General features: G+C 42.7%; 1 protein-coding gene across 3 annotated transcripts in view; it reads right to left on the reverse strand.

Moving 5' to 3' along the window:
* Positions 1-1333: 1333 nt before the first annotated feature.
* CWH43 (cell wall biogenesis 43 C-terminal homolog) overlaps positions 1334-25732 on the reverse strand; it is a 53780-nt gene continuing 29381 nt past the window's right edge. The window contains exons 3-17 of one of the 3 annotated variants that reach the window (XM_081019969.1): positions 23852-24043; positions 20505-20625; positions 20167-20321; positions 17413-17614; positions 16959-17047; positions 15639-15893; positions 14849-14974; positions 13667-13746; positions 11460-11565; positions 10758-10893; positions 9753-9902; positions 6927-7071; positions 4825-4886; positions 2840-2995; positions 1334-1540 (exon numbers count right to left, since the gene is read on the reverse strand). In XM_081019969.1, coding sequence (XP_080876095.1) covers positions 1450-1540; positions 2840-2995; positions 4825-4886; positions 6927-7071; positions 9753-9902; positions 10758-10893; positions 11460-11565; positions 13667-13746; positions 14849-14974; positions 15639-15893; positions 16959-17047; positions 17413-17614; positions 20167-20321; positions 20505-20625; positions 23852-24005 — 2028 coding nt within the window. In that variant the 5' untranslated portion in view covers positions 24006-24043 and the 3' untranslated portion in view covers positions 1334-1449. Of the gene's footprint in view, positions 1541-2839; positions 2996-4824; positions 4887-6926; positions 7072-9752; positions 9903-10757; positions 10894-11459; positions 11566-13666; positions 13747-14848; positions 14975-15638; positions 15894-16958; positions 17048-17412; positions 17615-20166; positions 20322-20504; positions 20626-23851; positions 24044-25732 lie in introns of those variants that run through there. The other 2 variants (XM_081019970.1, XR_013990121.1) reach the window with 2 other exon arrangements.

The raw sequence follows: 25732 nt of genomic DNA on the forward strand, positions 1-25732 counted from the left end.
GCAGGGACAATAAATACTTAGGATGAGAACTGATGACTGCTGTGGGTAGGGCAATGTCATACAAGGTGCACCAATACTGCAAATGGATACAGCAAAGGTTTAGAATGTATGACAGAGCCAGAACAAAAAAGACCTTCTTCACTAGCTACAGTGGCTGTACTGGGACAGAAAATGCCATTTTAGGACAGGGACTAAAGAGTGACTGAATAGTTGAGTTTGAGAAGCAGTTTCCAGATGACCGTTGCCAGCTGGAGAAGCTTCAGAAGATGTTTTGAAGTTGCATGCCATAGCACCAATTCCATGCTTTCACAAGCATAAACAGAGTAAAATAGGCAACACAGTATATATACTGTCCAACTTACAGTAGGGAGTTATGAAGAGAGCACAAAACTCCTAGGAAACGAGAGGCTTACTTATGACCTAGCTTTCAAAGTATGCAGCAAGTTTCTAAGCAGCACAGAGATGCATTGTCTCCACTATTCATAGAGGACCATACTTCTGATATATACTTGGCCCCTAGAGGACAAACAGATGCATTGCACTAAAGGCGGGTCTGGCAATAAATTGAATACAGTGGTACCTCGGGTTAAGTACTTAATTCGTTCTGGAGGTCCGTTCTTAACCTGAAACTGTTCTTAACCTGAAGCACCATTTCAGCTAATGGGGCCTCCTCCTGCTGCCGCGCCGCCAGAGCACGATTTCTGTTCTCATCCTGAAGCAAAGTTCTTAACCCGAGGTACTATTTCTGGGTTAGCGGAGTCTGTAACCTGAAGCGTATGTAACCTGAAGCGTATGTAACCCGAAGCGTATGTAACCCGAGGTACCACTATACAGTGTTACCTCGGTTTAAGAACAATCTGGTTTAAGAATGATTCGATTTACAAACTCCGCAAAACCGGAAATAGTGTCCCGGTTTAAGAACTTTACCTCAGTCTAAGAACAGAATCCGAACGGTGGAAGGGCACTGGCGGCGGGATGCCTCATTAGCAAATGCGAGCCTCGGTTTAAGAACAGTTTTGGTTTAAGAACAGACTTCCGAAATGGATTAAGTTCGTAAACCGAGGTACCACTGTACAGTATAGGAAATTATCTTCTACAAATATAATCACCATTTTCATAAGCAAACTCTACTTTTCTGAATGCATTAAGTAGTTACCGGTGGCACTGAACACAAACAGACAGACACACACACAAAACAACACATATTTGCTGCCAAATCAAGCCAAACGGTATAATGTGAAAAGCTGGATGCTGTGGCCTGAATTACACACATTTACACATGTTGCTTATTTCACATGGTTTATTTTGTTTCTCTTGTGCAAGGCAAGGGTGATCCATTTGGTTTAAGTCCATGAGACATGAATGTGGATGTGGCTCAGTCCTAAGACATTGGTTTTCACAGTGCAGTGGGTGTCCTCCTTTTTGCTAGCCTGTTGGCATGTCATTCTTCTAGCGGCTAGCTTGCTTAAAGTACTTTGGTGTGCTCATGTGAAAACGATGGTTCATCTCATAATTGTGCCCATCTTGATAGCATCCAAACCTGTACAAAAATAATGCGTGAGACGTTCATGGTATAAGCATCTTTCTCCTTCCCTAATTGTACAGCTTTATAGCAAAAAAAATATGAAATTAGTAGTATCAGGGTAGAAAATAAATTGAAACTAGGTTATTTAATTTTACTTTCCTCCCTCACTGCCCCAGTACACAGGTTTCCTTCTGCCTTTGGACAAATATGTGGTGGAACTAAGCCCCGCTGAATTCACTGAGACTTACTTCTGAGTAAACATGCATATAGTTGTGCTACATGATTCTTTCATTTCATTGAGACTTGGTACATAATGAACTATCCACACTGATAGAACAAGTATCATTCAAATGGGACCTGCAGCAAAATGCTGCAGTGTTGAGTACTTTTGTTGGCGCTGTGGTCTAAACCACAGAGCCTAGGACTTGCCAGTCAGAAGGTTGGCGGTTTGAATCCCCGCAACAGGGTGAGCTCCCGTTGCTTGGTCCCAGCTCCTGCCAACCTAGCAGTTCGAAAGCATGTCAAAGTGCAAGTAGATAAATAGGTACCGCTCCAGCGGGAAGGTAAACGGCGTTTCCGTGCGCTGCTCTGGTTTGCCAGAAGCGACTTAGTCATGCTGCCCACATGACCCAGAAGCTGTCTGCGGACAAACGCCAGCCTCGGCCTATAGAGCAAAATGAGCACCGCAATCCCAGAGTCGTCCGCGACTGGACCTAATGGTCAGGGGTACCTTTACCTTTACCGGGTTATTTGTGGGGCCTAGGAATTTGTCCATTCCTCCCCCCCCCCAAATATAGTCCAGCCCCCCATATGGTCTGAGGGACAGTGGACCAGCCCTCCTGCTGAAAAAGTTTGCTGACCCCTAACCAGGGGTACCTTTTACTAGCCAGCCATATTCCCTTCCAGGATACTCAATTTCTTCACATGCACAAGTCACTTTTCTGTATTTTATGCCCAACATAAACTCTGAGTATGCACTATTCTCTTTGGGAGTGAGGTGCTCCCTTAGGCATCTTTTGTCACATGTGTGTGTGTGTGTGTGTGTGTGTGTGTATGGCAAACTAAATATGCTGACTCAGTTTCTCAGTGGCCCCATATTGGCTACAATCCTGCCCATACTCGCCAGCTGAATTCATTCTCTGAGAGAGCGATTCTCAAAAAAAGAATTACAAAAAAGAATCTCTTTACTCCAAGTAATAGGTACAGGCTACTAAACTTACAGATTCCCATATTTCATGTTCACAAAACTGATGGCAATTTCAAAGCCACTCACTTGAAAACATTGTGGCACATTTTGATTTTAAATGCACTAACCTTGTGGCAAAATGTGTTTCCTTCGATACTTCACTGGGGTCAATGGTGAGTTTGTCATTATCAATATAATTATCTGGGTCATCTGGGATTCTAAATTTTGCCATTTGAAGTTCAGAATCACTCAGATGAGCATGAGAAATTCGAGCATAGCCCAATCTGCCATAAATGCAAATAATTTTTTTCAATGAAGTAAAACATCTCATTCATTTTAATTTTTTACTCATTCAAGATTTCCAAATACAGTGGTACCTCGGGTTACATACGCTTCAGGTTACATACGCTTCAGGTTACATACTCCGCTAACCCAGAAATAGTGCTTCAGGTTAAGAACTTTGCTTCCGGATAAGAACAGAAATCGGGCTCCGGCGGCGCAGCAGCAGCAGGAGGCCCCATTAGCTAAAGTGGTGCTTCAGGCTAAGAACAGTTTCAGGTTAAGAACAGACCTCCGGAACGAATTAAGTACTTAACCTAAGGTACCACTTTAGTTTCTAACCTTTGTGACTGTTTGCCATCCGATAATATAAATGGCAGGTTTCAGTATCTAATTAACTGCTTCTCAAGCTATTAATAGAATAAAATAATGGAATTGTGGAGTTGGAAGAGACCCCAAGGGTCATCTAGTCCAACCCCCTGCAATGCAGGAATCTTGCCCATAGCAGTTCTTGGGTGAGCTTGAACCACAATACAAATTGTCTGGTTAACAGCTGGACACACTGACCCACTGCACCACTAGCTGCTCTAAAAGCACACCTCAGGCCCCATCTGTCCTATACACACCACTTTAAACAGCCATGGTTCCCTCCCTGCCAAATGATAATGGGAATAGTAGCTTGTTGAGGGTGCTGACTCCCATTCCTCTCACAGAGCTACAATTCCCAGAGTTCCCTGGGAAGAGGGACTGATGGTTAACCACTCTGGCAACTGTAGCTCAAAGGGGGAAATAGGAGTCTCCTGACAAGTCTCAGCACTCTTAACAAACTAACGTTCCCAGGATTCTTTGGGGGAAGCCATGACTGTTTAAAATGGTATGATACTGCTTTAAATTTATAGTGCAGATGAGGGCTCAGTTTGCACCAGTAAGGAATAATTTGACCTGCAGACAAAATTAATACCATTTAAAGAAAGCTGCATCCACTTTGAACAAATACAAACGAATGGTAATCATTCATTTCTATAGGAAAAGGTTAAAGAGATGGAGACATTCCCATTTGCTGTGCACTCACTGCGTTTCCGGTACAGTCGTACCTTGGTTTTCAGACAGAATCCATTCCAGAAGTCCATTCGACTTCTGAAAACGTTCAAAAACCAAGGCGGGGCTTCCGATTTGGCTGCAGGAGCTTCCTGCACTCAACTGGAAGCCACGGAAGCCGCGTCGGACATTCAGCTTCCAAAGAACATTCGCAAACTGGAACACTCACTTCTGGGTTTGCGGCGTTCAGGAGCCAAAACGTTCGAGTTGCAAGGTGTTTGACAACCAAGGTACGACTGTACTGTGTTCTTAATGCATGTTCACACAATCCAAAAGACATGTGTATCCTGTACCTTATTATAAGATACAGCTTCACGCCTTCCGAATTCATCTCTAGTCAAGGTTTGAACACCCTTGCATAGAGTAAATCTATCCCTACCCCATAAATGCCCCCACCCCAGTGTGTACACAAACAGAAATGAATTAAAGCTGTACTGATGTTGAACAGCTGGAAGGGGAGAACAACTTCCATTTTTTGTAAGGTGGTACGTGAGATAAGAGCCGCACCCCATAGTCGTCCTTGAATGGACTTAACCATCAAGGGGTCCTTTACCTTTTAACGTGAACACACCCTGTGTCACAGTCTGATGATACGAAACCTGCCCCTCAAACTGGTCACTCGAAAATACAGAGCATGATACAGGCATGCACAGCACATAAAATGGCAGCTGAGTGTATGAGACAAGAAGATAGTGAGGGTCCGTAGGCAAATAACCAAGGTATCTATTTAACGTACCTTATTAATCCACGATACATTATATAACTGCACCATCTATCTTGATCTGTGTTGTCAATATCCTAAGCAGCAGTAAAACAAATGCAAGAGGAAATGGTTCGTGAAAAAGGTTTCAGCAGATGCAAACAAAGTCACTGTGTTTATAGTTACAGATAGGTAGCCGTGTTGGTCTGCCATAGTCAAAATAAAAAAAATCCTTCTAGTAGCACCTTTAAGACCAACTAAGTTAGTTCTTGGTATGAGCTTGGTGAGGTTGATGGACTTCCATTTCATGCGGCTCAATGTGGTGCCTTCCATGGTTCCAGTTACAGATAGGTAGCCGTGTTGGTCTGCCATAGTCAAAATAAATAAATTAAAAAAAAAAAATACCAAGAACTAACTTAGTTGGTCTTAAAGGTGCTACTGGAAGGATTTTTTTTATTTTGACTGTGTTTATAGGTTTCATATGATCAAACCGAAGCTAGAATTTGCAAAACCGGAGAAACTACTGGTATTGAACTATTTTATTTTAAAATATTAGCCTGTGGGGATTGTGCAAATCATTCTAAGATTGATGCAAGTCTCCCTGTGCTCATGCTATAATCACAGAATCCACACACTAGAGAGTGATATCAGCAGACTCTTAGTAACCCCAGTGTTTGCAGATGCTTAAATAATAAAAATAGCCCCATAGGAACTCAGGGGCATGGAATACTGAGAGATCGAGGGTGCAGTGGGGGGAACTTAGATAGTGAACATTGGGCCCCTGGAGAAATTGGTTGACAGAGCATTGCATAAGCGGTCAGAACAGAAGTTGATCTATGATATGGCTCTAGTATCAGATGATATTTCAAGAAGGCTAAATGACAGAAGCAAGAATTGATGAGGGATTAGTTGCAACTTCTCACATGAGAGGAGAGGTGGTTGTAAACAGTAGTTAAGGATGCTCTAAGCCTGAATGCTTTGCCGACACCTCAGCTTGTTAACCTGGAAGGAAATCTGGATGTAGTTGAGTGTTTGTAGCTGTAAGTAAGTAAGCAAGTGGGGAGGGGGCCCTTTTATAGACTTCTGACACACCTATAGAAAAACCAAAAATGTGAACCAGAAGCATGTGCTGCTTAAGAATATGCGGGAGGGGTGAGGAAGAAAAACAATATACAGTGGTACCTCGGGTTACATACGCTTCAGGTTACATACGCTTCAGGTTACAGACTCCGCTAACCCAGAAATAGTACCTCGGGTTAAAAACTTTGCTTCAGGATGAGAACAGAAATTGTTCTCTGGCGGTGAGGCAGCAGCAGGAGCCCCATTAGCTAAAGTGGTGCTTCAGGTTAAGAACAGTTTCAGGTTAAGTACGGACCTCCAGAACAAATTAAGTACTTGACCTGAGGTACCACTGTAGACCAATTCTACTTATAAAGACTTGGTATTTGAATATGTAGTGAACTATGTTTGTGTTTGGAGGGAAGAGGAGAGTGTTTGGAGTACAGTGGTACCTCGGGTTACAGACGCTTCAGGTTACAGATGCTTCAGGTCACAGACTCCGCTAACCTAGAAATAGTACCTCGGGTTAAGAACTTTGCTTCAGGATGAGAACAGAAATTGTGCTCTGGCGGTGCGGCGGCAGCGGGAGGCCTCATTAGCTAAAGTGGTGCTTCAGGTTAAGAACAGTTTTAGCTTATGAACGGACTTCCGGAACGAATTAAGTTCTTAACCTGAGGTACCACTGTATTGAACGTTAAATAAGTGGGAGAGCTGAAGGGAGCATGGAACAGCAGCTATGGAGGGTAGGGATTTTGTTTGTGATTAGGTGAGAAAGGAGATGAGGTGGATGAAATTGGGTTTAGGAGATGATTTGCTCTAATTGCTTTCATTTCAGTCTTCTATTGACTATGCATTTCTTTTCCTTGTTCTTTAGATAAGCACTCTGCTATCCAGCCTGGGTAATTGTCCACACAGTGCTTTTTGCACATTAAGATTCTGACCACCTTTTAAAAAACCAATGCATGCACAGTTTCATTTTAATTTACTATTATGCCGTAAATATGTACCCAGGCCACCAAATTGTATTGTTACCAATCTTGTATTTTTACAAAAATGATTTCGGATCATAACTGTAATACCTTAACGTTGCCATTTTCAATTATTTGCAAGTAATCTCTGGAACCAGGAGCTGAAGTGATGTATCCTAGAAACACAACCTGGTTAGAGCTCATCTTCAATAAATTAGAAACAGCTATTGCTTGAAGCTCTCTATCTGAGTCTTCTCTGGGGGTGGGAAATAAGATATGATTCTTATTTGAAGGAAATGGCAACGGCAAGAATTGCAGTCATAAGATACGATTCATCTTTCTAGGGAAATTGCAATTTCTAGGGAGAGTGGGGGAATCGCAAATATTTCTGCTAACAACTGCAATCCATTATATTTGTTGCTGATCACATTTGTGACCTACCCATTCTTAAAAATGTTCAAGGGGGAATACATGTAGTTACCCCATTTTATCTTCACAGCAGCCATGTGAGGTTGGTTAGGCTGAGAACCAGCAACATGCCCAAGACATGGTCTATATGGCTGAGCACAGATTTGAGTCCAGGTCTTCTCCCATCCAGCACCCCACCATTTTAATCATGAGCAAGTACCATTAAAGACTGAAACTAAATGCAAACAACTCCAGGGCTCCAATATAAGCCAAGTTATTTTCCTGTTCCCACCCTTAGTTTGCTTAACATCTAGCTTGATTAAGCATTCCGGAGAACTCAAAGCTTGTACACTATTTCGTAACATTTTGCCTGGCCTAATAATAATAATAATAATAATAATAATAATAATAACATAATAATAATAATAACCCAGCCACTCTCGGTGGCTTCCAACAAAATATTAAAATACAATAGTCTATTAAACATTAAAAGCTTCCCTAAACAGGGCTGCCTTCAGATATCTTCTAAAAGTCTGGTAGTTTATTTCCTTGACATCTGGTGGGAGAGTGTTCCACAGGGCGGGTGCCACTACCGAGAAGGCCCTCTGCCTGGTTCCCTGTAACTTGGCTTCTCACAGCGAGGGAACCGTCAGAAGGCCTTCAGCACTGGACCTCAGTATCTGAGCTGAACAATGGGGGTGGAGACGCTCCTTCATTGTCCTGATGTGGATTTTGAATTCTTCCTTACTGGCCAATAAGGTTGCTTTTGCCTTTTTTTGTCTCTAGCACAGTCACAAACACTGTCAGGCTATGTTTTTCATAAGATGCTAAATTGGACCTATAAAGCATTTTTTAAAAAAGAATATTAATCTTCTTGATCTAGTCAGTGAGCAAAGTGAAAGGAAAGGAATTTCTATTCCATACCACTCCATCTAAAAGTGATGGGTTTGCACATGTGCCGGAGCCACCACACTTATATTTAATATTTAATACCACCAAATAGCACTTCTCAATGAACTCAATTCACAAACCCAACTGCTCCTCATCTTGTTCTGATGAGATATTAACTGATGTATGTGCTTGTATCGACCAGTCCCATGGCTCTGCAAAATACAGAGCCAACCCGAGTTCCACAACATCTCAACATCTTCTGTTTTTAGTCTGCCCTCCCTACTTTCACTATCATTTTTTAATTAATACAGTACTCAAAATAACATGCAACGACAGCCGCTAGAATGCTGGTCGCTCAGAGCTGGAAAGACAACAAGGTCCCTACCAGAGTGGAATGGTAGATGAAACTCTTAGACTAGGAGGAAATGGAAGAAATGACTGGGAAAATCAGAAATCAGGAAGATCAAAACTTCAACAGAGAATGGGGAAAATTTATATTATATTTGGAAGACCACTGTAAACATTTGAACTCTTTAGCAGGTTTAAAACAACTCTTGTAATGTAACAAAGACTTGGGCACAATGGACAACTAAAAAATTGGGGTGACGATGATATGCAGTAGAAAAGGTTAAGTAAAAAACCCATGGAGGGGTGGAGGGAAGTGGGTGGAGGTAAACGGCCTCAGTCCTGTATACCTGAAGGAGCGTCTCCACCCCCGTTGTTCAGCCTGGACACTGAGGTCCAGCGCTGAGGGCCTTCTGGTGGTTCCCTCCCTGCGAGAAGTGAGGTTACATGGATCCAGGCAGAGAGCCTTCTCAGTAGTGGCGCCTGCCCTGTGGAACACCCTCCCATGAGATGTCAAGGAAATAAGCAACTATCTTACTTTTAAAAGACATCTGAAGGCAGCCCTGTTTAGGGAAATTTTTAATATTTAATGCTGTATTGTGTTTTTAATATTTGGTTGGAAGCCACCCAGAAAGAATCTTGTTTATTTGTTTTTTATACATGACTTTGAATGTAAACACTAATTTGTAAAGCCAAATAAATTTTCTTTTTAAAAAAAAAACTATTCAAAAGAACATGACTCCGGTTGATTCTAATCTTAGGTACTGGATGACATCCATCCATTACCGATATCAATACCGTATTCTTCGCTCTATAAGACGCACTTTTCCCCTCCTAAAAAGTAAGGGGAAATGTGTGTGCGTCTTATGGAGCAAATGCAGGCTCCATGGCTTCGCGTTGCTTTCGCTGAAGCCAGGAGAGCAAGAGGGATCGGTGTGCACCTATCCCTCTTGTTCTCCTGGCTTCGCTTCGCTGGAGAGGCACTGTGAAGCTTTCCCTCTCTGCGCAGCGCCCCTTCAGCGAATCGGGAGGAGAAATGGAAAGTGCTCCGTTTCTCCTGCCGCTTCACTGAAGGGGCGCTGCACAGAGAGGGAGAGAATTTTTTTCTTCTTGTTCTCCTCCTCTAAAACTAGGTGCATCTTATGGTCGGGTGCGTCTTATAGAGCGAAAAATACGGTATTTTTCTCAGGTGTGGATGGAATAATAATAATAATAATAATAATAATAATAATAATAATAATATCTTAAATAGTTGGCTTCTTTTCTGTTCACACAAGCAATTTTCATACATACTCTTCATTTCCAAAATGAGCAACCACAAAATCCACCAGTTTCCCTGTGAAGTTCACAGTCATGGAGATGGCTGGTGCTATCTCTCCCTCAGGAGAAGGGAGAAGGTGGTGTCTGGACTTCACGACTGGGTATCTTGACAGAACCATCATCCTGCGTTACATTAAAGTAAAATTACTGAACACAGCTAGTTCCAAAGCACAATGCAAACTAAAACCAGCACCTGCAGTTCAGTGACCCAAGGCAGCCGTCCAAGGTATCACCACTGGGTAGGAGACTTAATGAGCTAGGATGGGAGAACAGGGCAAAAGAGGCTGACTCAGGAAACTGGGTAATCATCTCATAACTAAATAGGGTTGAAAGCCTGTGCAGGATTCAATAAAAGATAAGGGTGAAAATTATGGGATGTTGTGGCTTTAGGTCCAGGAACAGATAATGTTCTATGGCATGGCGGGGAAATAATGTAAGCCAACAAGTTCCTATTTCACTTCCATATTATCATTCTAGGAAGCTATAGATGAGAATTCAAGGTACATGTTTTCCACATCTCACCCCATTTAATACCAAGACTGCAGGCTGGATAAAATGATAAGCTGTGGTCAAGCAAAATATGAAGCAAAAGCTTGCAATCTCCTTATAGCCACACTGGAGGAGACGGGGCGGGGTGGGGGCGGATCTTGCAAGCCTGGAATTCACAGACTGCTTCGTGTCATGTAAAATTATGCTTTAGCGAAATCCAAACTAGACCTGTAGAGGACTGAGAGTCGGCTAAAGGCATGTTCAGGATGCAGGATGTGTCCCTATGGGATATGGGATAATGAAGGCATGTTCTGAAATGTCATAATTCACAAGTATCTGCATCCAAAAAAGAAAGAAAGAAACCCAGAAAAATGATATAACTTGATATCACACTTGATATAAACACAATAGCATCCTCATTACAATGCATCAGATATCTATGTCTTTAATCACCTATTGCACCTCTGTAATCAAATACAGTTCACTCACCCCCAAGTATGATCTCGGGTACTTGGGCCAAAATCTGTGTAAAAACCAAGTTTCTCTCCCAACCACATGGTTGGATCATTGTTCCCAATGAATGGCTTAGAAGCGTCACTCTCCACAATAGTAATAAAGTCTGCCCCTGGGAAACAAAACAATGGGTTGAGAAGTGTAGCTATATTAATATATCTTCAGTATTTATTTATATTTTGTTTGAAAAGAGAGGCAAGCAGCGGGAAACTGGGTAGTAATCTTATAACATCAACTGTTTCAATTTTTTCTATCAAAATGCAAAGAACAAAGCATATTATTGATTCTGCCACCTCTGAATTGTCTCATTGACTCTTTTGGTGAAAGGCTTTAGTATGCAAAGAGGGGAAAATAAAATGATCTCATCTTCTCAATCCACAGGAGCAATACTGGTTTTTGTGAAACACAATATCTAATACAAATATCTAATAGAAAAAATTATGTCTCCTTGTGTTGCTTACCTGAATGACGTTTCTGCTCCTCCTGCCCAACATTGGTATGGCATAATAGCAATCATAATTAACAACAAAAATAATTATAGCAACTGAAGGTTGTTCCCATTCTAGAGCCCAGAGCTCTAATTTCCTGGTTCTATACCCCTCTGCCGCAGGTGGAAGAGTCTATCACAGAAGACAAGAGAGGCATAATGCACAAGCTATATGATTTTGTTGAAAGTACCTGTTTGATTCAGAAGGACGACCGATCGCTCTAAGTTGGACCAACCTTCATTATCATAGCCGAACCTGAATGGCCAAATCAGGGCTGAAAAGTTTTTCTTTGGAGGCTACAGATAAATCAGAAGGGAAAACAAAAAGTTCAATCTCACTATTTACAATCACGTTCTTTGACTAGTGTGTGAGCAATACAGAAGTGGCTGATAGGATTACAGAGGTTGGTATAATATATGCATAATAAAAAGGTAAAGGTAAAGGACCCCTGACCATTAGGTCCAGTCGTGGCTGACTGGGGTTGCAGCACTCATCTTGCTTTATTGGCCAAGGGAGCCGGCGTACAGCTTCCGGGTCATGTGGCCAGCATGACTAAGCCGCTTCTGGTGAACCAGAGCAGCGCACGGAAATGCCGTTTAGCTTCCCGCTGGAGAAGTACCTATTTATCTGCTTGCACTTTGACGTGTTTTTGAACTGCTAGGTTGGCAGGAGCAGGGACTGAGCAACGGGAGCTCACCCCATTGCGGGGATTCGAACCGCTGACCTTCTAGAGTGCAAGCCTCTGTGGTTTAACCCACAGCGCCACCCGCATCCCTTATGCACTTACCATTTGCCCCAAAATAGAGAAAATAAAGGAACGCATGACAAAACGAAATAATGAATCCCAGTTCTCTTTCCTAGATGTATCCAAGTCAAAGTACATGTAACTGCAGTTGTATACCTTTCTCCTGTATCTCCTTCCCCTATTGCCTTCCTCACTGCAAGCTCTTTGAAACAGGAACCTGTCTTGTTTGCCAGTGAAAACTGGTAAGGTGCCGTATATAATGATATATACATCATACATAAGGACAAAATATGGGGGAGTTATTCCAAAATTATGACCTAGTATAGGCTAGGGGAATGATCTGATTTAAAATTATTTTCAGTTACTCTTATTTAGGTCCAGTCTAGGATTTGTCGTGGGTGCTGTGGCTTTTGCATGTACATCTATAATTTTGTAGCTGAATGGTGACCATGCTCCGTCGAAAAGCGCTGAGTGCTGGAGCCTTACAGAAACTTTGAATTGTCATTATTTTGTATAATAATCAAGGCACAGCACACGCTGAGTACTGTGAATTCGTCCTTAAAGATTAGGGGTCAGCAAACTTTTTCAGCAGGAGGGCCGGTCCACTGTCCCTCAGACCTTGTGGGGGGCCGGACTATATTTTTTTGGGGGGGGGAATGAACAAATTCCTATGCCCCACAAATAACCCGGTAAAGGTAAAGGTACCCCTGACCGTTCGGTCCAGTCGCGAACAACTCTTGGGTTGCGTGCTCATCTCGCTGTATAGGCTGAGGGAGCCGGCGTTTGTCCGCAGACAGCTTCTGGGTCATGTGGCCAGCATGACTAAGCCGCTTCTGGCAAACCAGAGCAGCACATGGAAACGCCGTTTACCTTCCCACCGGAGTGGTAACTATTTATCTACTTGCACTTTGACATGCTTTCTAACTGCTAGGTGGGCAGGAGCTGGGACCAAACAACGGGAGCTCACCCCATTGCGGGAATTTGAACCTCCGACCTTCTGATCGGCAAGCCCTAGGCTCTGTGGTTTAGACCACAGCGCCACCTGCATCCCTCACAAATAACCCAGAGCTGCATTTTAAATAAAAGCACACATTCAACTCATGTAAAAACACCAGGCAGGGCCACAAATAACCCAGATATGCATTTTAAATAATGCATATTCTACTCATGTAAAAACACGCTGATTCCTGGACTGTCCGCAGGCCAGATTTAGAAGGCGATTGAGGCGGATCCGGCCCCCGGGCCTTAGTTTGCCTACCCATGTTAAAGATTGTTTCTGCACTAGTATTTGCATGTAAAGATGCAAGTATTATAAATGATACACTCATACTTCTGTTTACATAACCCTCTGGTTACATAAACTTTGGGATGCACATGTGGCACACCCATAAGTATTTATCAGTTTCGCCCCACACGCATACACAGAAGCGGTCCTCAGGTTGCGGAAACCTGAGGGATCCTACCGGACGTCCGGAACAGATCCCATCCGCAACCAGAGGTACCACTGTATTTCTTTCTGATTTTGCAGTTTGAACTGAGTGAGTTGTGTATGTACCACTTAGAGATTATTGCAATTAAGTAGTATATCTGTCAAAATAAAATAAAGAGATAAAATCAAATTTAAATGGATTAAAAGTAAGCAAATGACTCACCCCATGTCCTAATTTTTTCTCATAAGCTTTATATCGCAGTCCTAATCCCAGCAGGCCTACCCCAACGAACAGCCACAGAGCTAGAAAAAAATCAACAGAGTGTATATTAGTATAAGGGAGCTATAATCTACAAATATCAACTATTAATAGCATGTCAAGAATAGTGCCCAACTTATATTGAGCTGGCAAATTCTTACAAAGGCAGTTTTATGTGTTCTCCACTAACTCGCCATTTATATTGTCATGCTCAAGTAGGGTTGCAGGTCCAGGTGTCGTGCTCCCCAGTCCCCAACCCAGATAAATAAAAGACCACTAAGACTAGTTTGGATCAAAACAGGCCCAAAGTTTATTGAATACAGATGAAAGAGGTTTGGCTTGGGCATGGGGCAATCAAAATACTTCTGGCCCACCCACCAGAAGTGGTGTGCAGGTCAATCCAGGTGTGGGTTCCTAAGACCCACATGAAATAGGGAGACCCCCGCAGGGACCGCCGTTTGGGGCACACGGACCCCACTACTTAACCAATAACCACCTGTTGCTAGACTTTCCTGTCTCCAAGCAGAATTTCTCATGTACAGTCATACCTCTTGTTACGTTTGCTTCATGTTACGTTTTTTCAGGTTGCGTCCCGCGGCGACTCAGAAGTACCGGAAAGGGTTACTTCCGGGTTTCGCCACTCGTGCATGCGCAAACGCGCAAAATGACATCACACGCATGCGCAGAAGCGGCGAATTGCAACCCGTGCGTGCGCAGACACGGAGACGCGGGTTGCATTCCTTTCAGGTTGTGAACGGGGCTCCGGAACGGATCCCATTCGCAACCAGAGGTACCACTGTACTCTGTTTAACTTGGCTTGTAGCCAACACACTAATTGTCTACTCAAAAGCTGCATGTACTCAATGTCTCAACAAGAACTTTCAAACATATCCACTGAACTCTTGGACTGATGAACAATGTTCAGCAAATACAGTGATGTTGCAAAGACACTAATTTGGCAATAATTCAGTTGTTACAGATGACTTTTTAGGCAGGATTCTTGAATGCATCATCTAAACTCGGATGTGGCCTAACACTTTGTTTATGCCTGAAGCACCCAAACAAACTCTCTAGCTTGGTGCATTTAATGACCTGTAAGTCCATCTGGCAATTTGTTTTTGGGAAATGAAGTGAAGTTATACTTACATAATTTGATGTATTTTTCACTTTCATGGAAGAACGGTTTATCACTACTTTTTACCCTAAACAGAGAGTGAAGATCCTTCCTGCATTCAACTAGTGTGCCTATGACAATAAACAGCATGGTGAAACCTGTCATCAAAATATAACAGATTAGGGGGTGGGGGTTATGACCAGCGGGAAGGGAAACTTGCACAAGAATATTCCAATATGATATTGTCAGTCAGCCAACTTGTAAGTACATAGAAGGTGAAGAGTTTAGCAATTTGCAAAGCTGATCCCTAATTCATCACTTATACATTAAGCCAACAAAATAAACAGGACAAGGTGGGCATTTGGAACAGCCAGCATCAAATCTAATGTCCCCATTGGCTGATCCCAACTTTTCTTTCGTAGCCAAAATGACACTACTACACACAGAGAGAGGCAGGAAGGAGAGGGAAGATATCAGCAGGCTTTGGAGGAACTTCAACGTTTGCAGAAGTAAAAAAAAAAAAAAAACTTGGGGGGGGGGGACTTATGGGGTGGAATCAGAAAACAGTCCAATGAGGAATGAGCATGCTCAGTGGTCATGGAATGCTGAATATTTTTTATGGGGGGGGCAGAAAACCAGGGAGGGAGGGAGAATGGAATGCAATGGAGTATACTGAACAGGGGCACTCCACGCTGCAACTTTGTCAAAGTACAGAAAGAACTGTGAAACCATTCTCGATTGTATCGATTGTATTTCACAGTCTTTAGATACCCAAACCAAGTAAATTTGATGACTTTTCTTAGCTAAGAAGGGCAAACATACCCAAAAGAATATGAGAGCTTTCTCTAGCATAGATTCCACCAGGCACAAATTTATAAGCTGTGCACCACACACAGAAGAATGTTTCTAGCACAAGTATGAGCATGGCTGTACTCATGGCTTTCCCAGGATGTAAACAGCTAACGAAGCATCCGGTTATGCGAGGCCACATGCACATTGTAAAGACAGCTAGGAGGTCGCCAGCAATGGCTGCATACCACGTTCGTAAGCCAAGCAGACCAGCTGCTCCTGCTGCACCTATTAAAAAACGGACAAAAAATGATGCCAAAGTCACAAAACATTGCTATGTATTGTCTTCCTGATCAATATGGCACCACTGTCATTTGGTTGTAGGTTCTACTCAGAGTAGGTCTAGTACTCTAGAACATAAGCTAGTCATGTCTATTAATTTTGATGGTTTTGCTCTGACTAGAACTAATGTTGGCTACAACACACAGTGATAAATATGGCACCATATAATCTAACGGAAACAACCCCTTTATAAATATAACGCAGTATCAATATACCCTTTATTATAATGAAACATCCCCATGAATAAAAACAATCACAGACCTTATTATAACTGGGATCAGAGTAAACAATAAAGGGTTCCCAAGACTAATAATGTCCTCAAACCAGTCTGATAGTTCTCCAGTTATTTAAATACTTTCTGTTGGATTGCTATCTCTTGGAACCCAAAGAGATTCTGAAGCAGTTGACCCAGCATTTGGTAATACACTTTACTGAAAAACTGCTAAGGAGCTAGGAAGGTGGAATTGTCCAAGATGAATGGTAACCACTGTGATGACTAAGATGATCTCAGTATAGAAACTACTACTAGGGCAGAAACAGCATTGATGAGGATCAAGGTTTCACCCAGGAATGCCTAGACGCTATCAGCTTACCCAAGTATGGTAAACTAATAATGGATTAGAGTTTCCAAGCAAGCATGAGTTCTAACACCTAACATGATAAATGTTGTTTCTGATCCTCCAACCATGAGCTAAAAACATATACATACTTCTTGCCGCCTACTGTATAAGACAGTATATGAAAGCTCCCTGGATGGAGAAGTAATTGCGTAGATCCTTAAACCACTTACTGTGCAGTATTTACATCAAAATGAAAAAACTATTCCATGACTAACGCATTCATATATCACCTAAAAATGACTCTCAGATGAACTCATGCTGTGAATTTCACCATGGGCAAGATCCCCAAGTCTATACAGTTCAGCAAATGAAGAACGTATGTCTCCTTTCCCCATTCCTACTAATGAAATGTCTTTAAGAGGCTTAGGGACTGCAGAACATTTATTCTTACCTATAAGGCACCAACCACACAGGGCGCACGTAGACCAAGGCCAGAAAGACAGCATTAGTCCATGAGCCAGTCCTAAGAGAACGGCGCCTCTGTAAAAATGAGAGAACAGATAATTATTGCGTTTTTCGAAAGAAACAACTCAAGAGAAGGCACAAGCTAAACTTAATTCTTTTCTTTTCCTCTGGCCTGAATCTGAAGAGGATTTGGACAAGCAAGTTGTTATGGATAGACTAGCTAAATATTTCCCAGCCAGTTACAGTCAGTTTTACTGTAACAAGCAGTGCCCGACTTTATAGCAAGGGTGGAGCAGGAAGGAGGTGCAATTTGATTACTGTCCAGGGTTGCTTTAGAAGTTGTTGTAGTTACCAGGATTTCATGCCCTCCAAGCTCCACCTGTTTGGGATTTGATATTTTTAACTTGCTTAATAAAATACTAGGAGAGCACACACTTTACCCATGTGGATTAGGATCTGGTCCAGGTTGTGGGTGTCCACTCACTGCCCATCTAGAAACTAGAGAGACCTCTCCAAAAATCCAGAAGGTGAGGAACATTAGGCTGCCAAAAGCTGTCCCTGACAAAAACCAGTTGGAACCATGAATGGTTTCCTTTGCTGCGTTTCCAATCTTGTTTGCTTCTTGTTTTTGGCTTTTAGTACCTTAAAAAAGTGGAAAACATCAATTCAGCAAATCAAGGACTCAGCTACACAGCTGCAAATAAAATGTTTTAAAAGTGTTGTAAAGTGCAATATACAAATGCGACTCTAGATGGCGACAGCGAGCTATGCAAAATTCAATATATTTTTCAAACCTTTTTTAAAACAGCGTTTTCAAAGCATTTTTTTTATATGTGTGTAGATTCCACCCAAGTGTACAAAGTGATAAGTGTTCAGAAATTTCTAAGAAGATTTTCACACATAACACAAAAGACACAGTTAAGATTGCCTTGTAAGTCCTACTGAATTTAAAAGGTTTACTTCTTGGAAGCGTGATCCATAGCCTTTTATTTTAATGGACCTTACTTCTTGACTAGAATGCCCAGGAAGGATCATATTCTAAGAGAGTTTCTACTGGGCCCATGGCATAGTTCAGGATTCAAAGAACCCCATACAACACAAACACAAAATACTTCTGCACATGCACAGTGGGCTAGTTGATTTCCTCTCCTCCCACAGTGCACTGCAGTCTACTCTGAAGGTCCCCTGCCATAAATAGCAGCTTTTGGGGGTAGGTGCCATGGACTACAAAGGAAGGGAGGCTGGAAAATACAACTCATAGCTCTTTGGATCCTGGCCATACAATTGTACTAGCATAATAGCCAGCATAACTTTAAAACACAACACTAGTGGTCCTCACTCATATCCTCTCAAACTTATTATGTGTTGCACAATTCTGTGTGATTCAGTCAGTGGTGTGCAGTGAATTTTTCCATAGGGGAACAAGTTAGTGCCAGAGGCACCAGCTTGTGAGAGCAAGGGGGGGTCATGTGTGCAACATTGCGGTGTCCCAATGCCATGCGCGGGTACATTGTGCCTCCCTCCCTAAGCCGACAGAAGCTTCCTGGCTTTGGGAAGGAGTAACTAGTCTTTAACACTTTAATACTCTAATTTACTGGAAACATTTAACCCTAGTCCACTGACTGCACACCACTGGATTCAGTTATGCTAAATCTCATGTGCCAGTGGCTATTCATGGTCTTATACACTACGAGTGACTGGGTTCTTGCTTATGGCGCCTGCCCTATGCCAGAGGTTATGGTGTTACACAGATATGAGAACCTAATCACTTTCTTCGACAGGGTGAGTCAATCAGGGATCAATAATAGGTCTGCCCCACAAAGACCGCCATGTTTAACAGGTCTGGAATCAAGGAGTCAAGACTTAGGATGCACATAGAGAATCAGCAGAGCTACTCTCTAGAAACAGAACTGAGGGGGTTCCACACACATTCTCTGTATTTAGTGGGCATCTCACTAACATAGCTCTAGGAACCAGGTATGGTTCAATGAGAATCAGGTCCGGCTTGTTATATGTGGGAGTCCCTCAGCCAAGTGTTCACTGACGAGCCCTTATCTGATGAGTTTACCAGGCAGCAGCAGTCTATTGAGCACTGTCAGACTCCAAACCCCCACTGGTGATGGCTGTTTTAATTTCCCACAATGCCCTGGAGTGATGGTGGAAAACCAAAATGCTTGTTTACAAAGCTATTGTACTACCAACCCTACTGCATGCTTGTGAAACACGGACGACTTATAAACGCCATCTCCAACTCCTCGAAAGATTCCATCAACAGTGTCTCTGAAAATTTTTACACACCACTTGGGAAGACCAGCAAACTAATGCCAGGGTACTGGAAGAAGCAAAGATCCCCAGTGTCAAAGCAATTATTCTTCAACATCAACTACATTGGACTGGTCATGTGTGGATGCCCAATTATAGTCTTCCAAAGCAACTACTCTATTCCGAACTTAAAAATGGAAAGCGTAATGTTGTTGGTCAACAAAAGAGGTTTAAAGACTCTCTAATGGCAATTCTAATAGTATAAACACCGACAACTGGGAAACACTGGCCTGCGAGCGCTCCACTTGGAGAACAGCCTTTACCAAAGGTGTCATGGACTTTGAAGACACTCAAATTCAGGATGAAAGGGAGAAACGTGCTAAGAGGAAGGCACACTGGGCAAACCCTCACTGTGATCAACTCCCACCAGAAACCTATGTTCCCAAGGTAGAAGGATGTGTAAATCCATAATTGGCCTCCACAGTCACTTACAGACTCACGCTTAAGATCGTGTTCATGGAAGACAATCTTACTCGGCTACGAGGAATCGCCAAAGAATAAAGAAGAAGGAGTGATGGTGATGGGAGGAATCGCGGCAGGTATCAGGGGTGATCCCTTCGGGAGCACCAAGTCCCCAGCAATTGCTTGAGGATGCTTCCTCCTGATGCCAGGCCTGATAATAGAGGAAGTTGGAGGTTAGGGTGCCCGTGAGACAGCGGAGGAAGGCAAAAGTCCTGAGGAACAGAGAGGAAAATGAAACAGAGGCAAGGGGAATTAAAGATGGGGTTGGACAGGGAGATAAATTAGGATTACCATTCACCCACTCACTCAGTCGTAGCTCATACTGATGGTCATGTTTTCCCCCACATACCACCCTCAAAATTCTGCTGAGGATATACAAAGAAAGGAATGGCTTCATTTTGAATTGTCACCTGTATATGCTCGCTCAAGTGCTGCTACGAAGCCTAGGACGGTTATAGTAACATTGGCAGTTGTACAGTTCCATACTGGGTTTAACGATGTATAGCAAATCCGAAGAACAAGAAGAACAATTTTTCCTAGTATAAATCCCCAGATTCTGCAGTATCTGTAAAAGCAGAACATTTAAACATATATATTTTTAAGGAATGCACAAACAAATAAGCTAAAATAGCTGTAGTATTAAGTAGAAATCTGCTTTAAGATTAAAGCTTTTTCACTGTTTTCGATTACTGTCAAAGAAAATAGCTTGCTACTTATAATGCAAGATCTGCGCCCTCTTTCACAATACCTTTGTAAAGAATTGCCAGACCACCATGTTACGGTTTGAACTACCAACGATGAAGAAACACCCACGGCCAGGATCAAGAGTCGAAGGTAAGCATTTGGAGCTTGGTATGAAAGAATGCTCCCTGTCAAGAGAAACACATTAAAAAATAAAAATAAAAATTGTATAATATAGCTACAGTTGAGCACTATTAACACCCATTTGTTCCAATGGGAGAGTAAAGTATAAAACTGTCTCCCCCTTTGAAATCAGTGAACGTAGAGGTTCTTAGATGATGCCCTAAACAAATAAAGGTAATTCTCACCTCCCCCTTAATAATTTTATTGCCTGATCCTTTGCATGCTTTCTCAAAAGCAGTAAAACACCACAGAATCCAGTTGTTACAGTGTTGTTGGTTGATAATTCCATTGGCTGCTCCACCTCAGCTTGAATAAAGACCTGTTCATTGTCCTATCCTCTAAGAGCTGAGGGCCATGTTTAGCAAACTCATGCAGTAGAGTCCATATATAGATAGACAGATATATATATATATATATATATATATATATATATATATATATATAATAGTTGCATGTAGAAAACTAGTGAATCTGGGAGAGGGTAAATTCCTAAATAAGCAGTTATCAAATTTCTCTTGACTCAATTCAGAACCAACCCAGTAAGGACAAAGTTTCTCAGTGTGCTGTCGGGGGAAAGTTTCTCTGTTGTCTGAGAGAGCTCCCCTGGCAGGTGTATGTGCATATTCCTATTAAAGAAGATAAGAGAATTTTAGATACAGGTGTCTCCCCACATGTGCGGTGCCAGGAAATAATTAAATAAAACGATTTATATTGCAAAAAGGCGTGAAAGGAGCAAAAAACGTCCTGAAAAGAGCAGGGAAACTGCAAAAATGGCACGAGCACCATCAGCAAGTGAAATCTGACCCACAGCCAAGCACTTCAGGGCAGGAGCGGATCTACTATAAAACTGATGAAGCTTAAACTTCAGGACTCCTAATCCTGAAGCGACTTTAGTTCACATTGCTTTAAAATGTTGGGTCTACTCTAGGAGATCCCTTATGAGTCGCCTGACACAAATTGATTAATGTTTTGTTGTATATATTTCAACCATCCCAAAGTTTGAGAGACAGTAGCAATGAAGTTGTAAAGGTGTGCTGATCTGTCGTGGAACAACCCCATTGCAGAAGATAACAGTGGTTATCCAGACCTCATTGCTGGTTGTGAAGGGGGGGGGCATGACAATTTGAGCTTCAGAGCCCCTGAAATGTAGGTCTGCCACTCCTTCAGGGTCCTGTCTACCTCTGAATCACAGCCAGGCACTTTGGGGTACCGGTCTACTCTCCTTTTCGTCGTTTCCACATTGTCCTCCAGCGATGAGGAAAACTGAGAGCCACCATTGTGACCATTCATGCCAGTCTGGTAGGCCCTGCTGGCTTTTTTAAAGGGTTTCCAGAGGTTTAGAGAGTGTTTACAGGCTTTTTAGATGGTGTTCCCCACTATACGTGATTTCACATATACACACAGTAGCCAAGAATGTAACCCCTGTGCAAGTTGGGAGACACTTGCTTAGAAGAAGAACAATGACGTGTTTTTATTTTTTGCTAGAAAGAGTAATGTGAGTTGGCCCAACTGATCAGGTGATCTGAACACAGAAAAGAATTAGTGTTTCACCGGGATATTAAAAGTTCATATGAAATGACTTTTGTTCATACGCCTAAAAGCAACTAGCTATGTGAACACTGACACTACATTTGCATAATCTAATATTACGTTCCAAGTTTAAGGAGAATCTTTAGAAGAAATGGCACTCCATTCTTAACATAGTTGAGAATGATTTGTATTCCAAACAAGGCAATTGCAGCTTTATGATGGGGAGGCAGAATAGAAAGGTGTTAAATCAATAGATACACTGGCCTGGTCTCATGTTTGTCAGTAAGATTTATTCCGCAGGCCCACACCCTGAAACTTGAAAGTAGGATAAACCCTGATACTTGAAAGTAGTCCCACCGGTAGCTGTGGAACGCCTTAGTGAATGTGCTGAATTTTAACTGTCTCTATTCTCTTTCCTAGAAGGCTGATCGCCGAAGAATTGATGCTTTTGAATTATGGTGTTGGAGGAGACTCTTGAGAGTCCCATGGACTGCAAGAAGATCAAACCGATCCATTCTTGAGGAAATCAGCCCTGAGTGCTCACTGGAAAGACAGATCCTGAAGCTGAGGCTCCAATACTTTGGCCACCTCATGAGAAGAGAAGACTCCCTGGAAAAGATCCTGATGTTGGGAAAGATGGAGGGCACAAGGAGAAGGGGATGACGGAGGACGAGATGGTTGGACAGTGTTCTCGAAGCTACCAGCATGAGTCTGACCAAACTGCGGGAGACAGTGGAAGTCAGGAGTGCCTGGCGTGCTCTGGTCCATGGGGTCACGAAGAGTCAGAAACGACTAAATGACTAAACAACAACATTCTCTTCCCTTCAGTTTCTACTGTTCTTTCCTTGGCATAATGCTAGCAACCGCTCAGATCTCAGTTGTGTTTTAGTGGTGGCAATAGTGACTGATGAAGAACCTAAGGAGAGCCTGCAGAATGAGGCCAGTGGCTCATCTAGTCCAGCAACCAGCCAGCAGCAATGGACCTTGGGTCTCAAATTTCAGTGGTGCCCTGTGTGACACCAAAATTTGGAGGGCTTCCATTCTACATCATAGTTGCAGCACCCGCACCCCTGGGGTGCTCCCAATGCTCCACGCCCAGTGTGACTGAACCGGTTACACTTCCCTGAATCTTCCTGTGCAGCCAGAAACCTTTGGGAAGCTTCTTAGCAGGACGTGGGTACAACTCTCCCCTCTTGCAGTATCCATGGTTAGCACTAACCATGGTTTATTGCCTTAACCCTGGTTAAGACTGCAAATGTACAGTACAGTGGTACCTCAGGTTAAGTACTTAATTCGTTCCGGAGATCTGTACGTAACCTGAAACTGTTCTTAACCTGAAGCACCACTTTAGCTAATGGGGTCTCCTGCTGCTGCTGCGCCGCCGGAGCATGATTTCTGTTCTCATCCTGAAGCAAAGTTCTTAACCTGAAGCACTATTTCTGGGTTAGCAGAGTCTGTAACCTGAAGCGTCTGTAACCTGAAGCGTATGTAACCCAAGGTACCACTGTAGTCATTGATAGCTTTACTTTCAGGAATTCAGCTAATCCTCCTTGAAAGACATAAACCGTGAATTTGGATGTCTATATGAAATAATTGCCCATCTTGCCATTTAAATGCTAATATGGTTTGAAAAGTTCGGCCTGACACCTTGTTGTTGCCAAGCTTTTTGAAGAAACTTTAGAATTACAAAAGTGGACTTACCAATCATGCTTAGCCTTAGCAAGGCTAGAATGTGCTTCTTGTTGGCCAACCTCCAGAGTGGACCAATCATCAGAAACATCGGAGAGAGGAAAGCAAGAGCAAAAACCTCTAAGCCAGTAAGTTCCAATGTTTGTAAAGGAAAAAAATAGATCATTGGTGGAAGGGCATGATAAAGAGACCAGGAAGCATAACCTGAAAGAAAGGAGAAAATTGCAGAGTGAAATTTATCTGATTTTCTAAATACTGTTATGAGTTTGTGCAGAAGCCTTCTAACCCTGGTTCGAGCAAATGTTAAAATATAAGCCAGGTTAGCTTCCTGTGTTGAGGTGATAGCCTGGGTAATGAGCCATTAAGGGAAACAAAGGAAAGGGGTTCTTTGCGAGAGGGGAAATGGGTGAGCCCCCCTCCACCAGCTCACAGTAAATTAGAAAGATGAAGCAGGGTTAAGATTAGAGTTTTGCAATGATGTGATTTAGAAAAAAGCAGCAAGCTAGAGAGAGTCATGGCTGATTTCTGCCTAAATCCAAGGTTGTGGCTAGGGGAGAAACAAGACCCTTTTAGGATGTTAATGCTGTGAACCCCTCCATCGTAGGTTCGGGTTGTAAAGGTAAAGGGACCCCTGACCATTAGGTCCAGTCATGGCCGATTGCGGTGCTCATCTCGCTTTGTTGGCTGAGGGAGCCTGCGTACAGCTTTCGGGTCATGTGGCCAGCATGACTAAGCCGCTTCTGGCGAACCAGAGCAGCGCACAGAAACACCATTTACCTTCCCACCGGACCAGTACCTATTTATCTATTTGCATTTTGACGTGCTTTCGAACTGCCAGGTTGGCAGGAGCAAGGACCGAGCAACGGGAGCTCACCCAGTCGCGGGGATTCAAACTGCCGACCTTCTGATCGGCAAGTCCTAGGCTCTGTGGTTTAACCCACAGCGCCACCCGCATCCCAACAGGTTTGGGTTGTATATATGTGTAAATAAACCATATATCATACAGACACCACAGTCTCATTCCAAAAGGAAACACAGACCCTGGGTAAGTGCCTGGAACCCCTGGAATCTTCCACCCCTTGGATATTGGGGTGGCATGCAACAATATTATTTGGGTACCAAACCTGAAAGCTACATTAAATTACAAACCTATTGTTTCTTTCTGCTGGTGGTGTATTGGCCTTTCATAGCAGTGGGAGAGTTTCTCCAGTCTCTATTCTACATGAGTTAATCAGTCACAGAAATAATAAATCCATCACTTTTCTTTGCGTTAAAAGTTTATTGTGATACCGTTTGTTGAAATAAGTAGAACTCTGGGGATGGAATCAGAAGCTGTTAGAACGGCTTGAAATCTTCCAAAATTTTTACCTCAGAAGAATTCTAGGCCTCCCTCAGAGTACTCCGGCAGCTCTCCTAAGAGTGGAAGTAGGATTACCTTCTGTGTCTGCCAGGGCCCACTTAAGATTCCTGCGTTTTTTCACCAACCTCACAGATGCCCCGAACACCTTATTGGCTAAACAAGCCTTTGTATCATTACAAAATAATACTACTTGGCATAAAAACCTACTAGATATCCTATCCAGATACAATCTACCTGAGTTTAATACCCTCAAATTGTGGAGCCCTGATAAAGTTCGGGAATGGATCTTTGAAAAAGACGCCTTTTTGGACTCCACAAAGATAAAAAACTCTGGGTTTTCCTACTGGTTTCCCCGAGTAAAAGCAGTCAAAATCTGTGCCAACTACTTGGTGGAGATCACTGATCCCACCCTTCGGAGAGCTTTTACTATGGCACGGTTTCAAACACTGCCAACTGCATATCTGACCGGTAGATTCACAAAAACCCCAGTAGAACATCGTTTATGCCCTTGCCTTATGAAAATTAAAGAGGAT

Source organism: Podarcis pityusensis (assembly GCF_964106645.2).
Source record: "Podarcis pityusensis genome assembly, chromosome: 9".
Classification (NCBI taxonomy): domain Eukaryota; kingdom Metazoa; phylum Chordata; class Lepidosauria; order Squamata; family Lacertidae; genus Podarcis; species Podarcis pityusensis.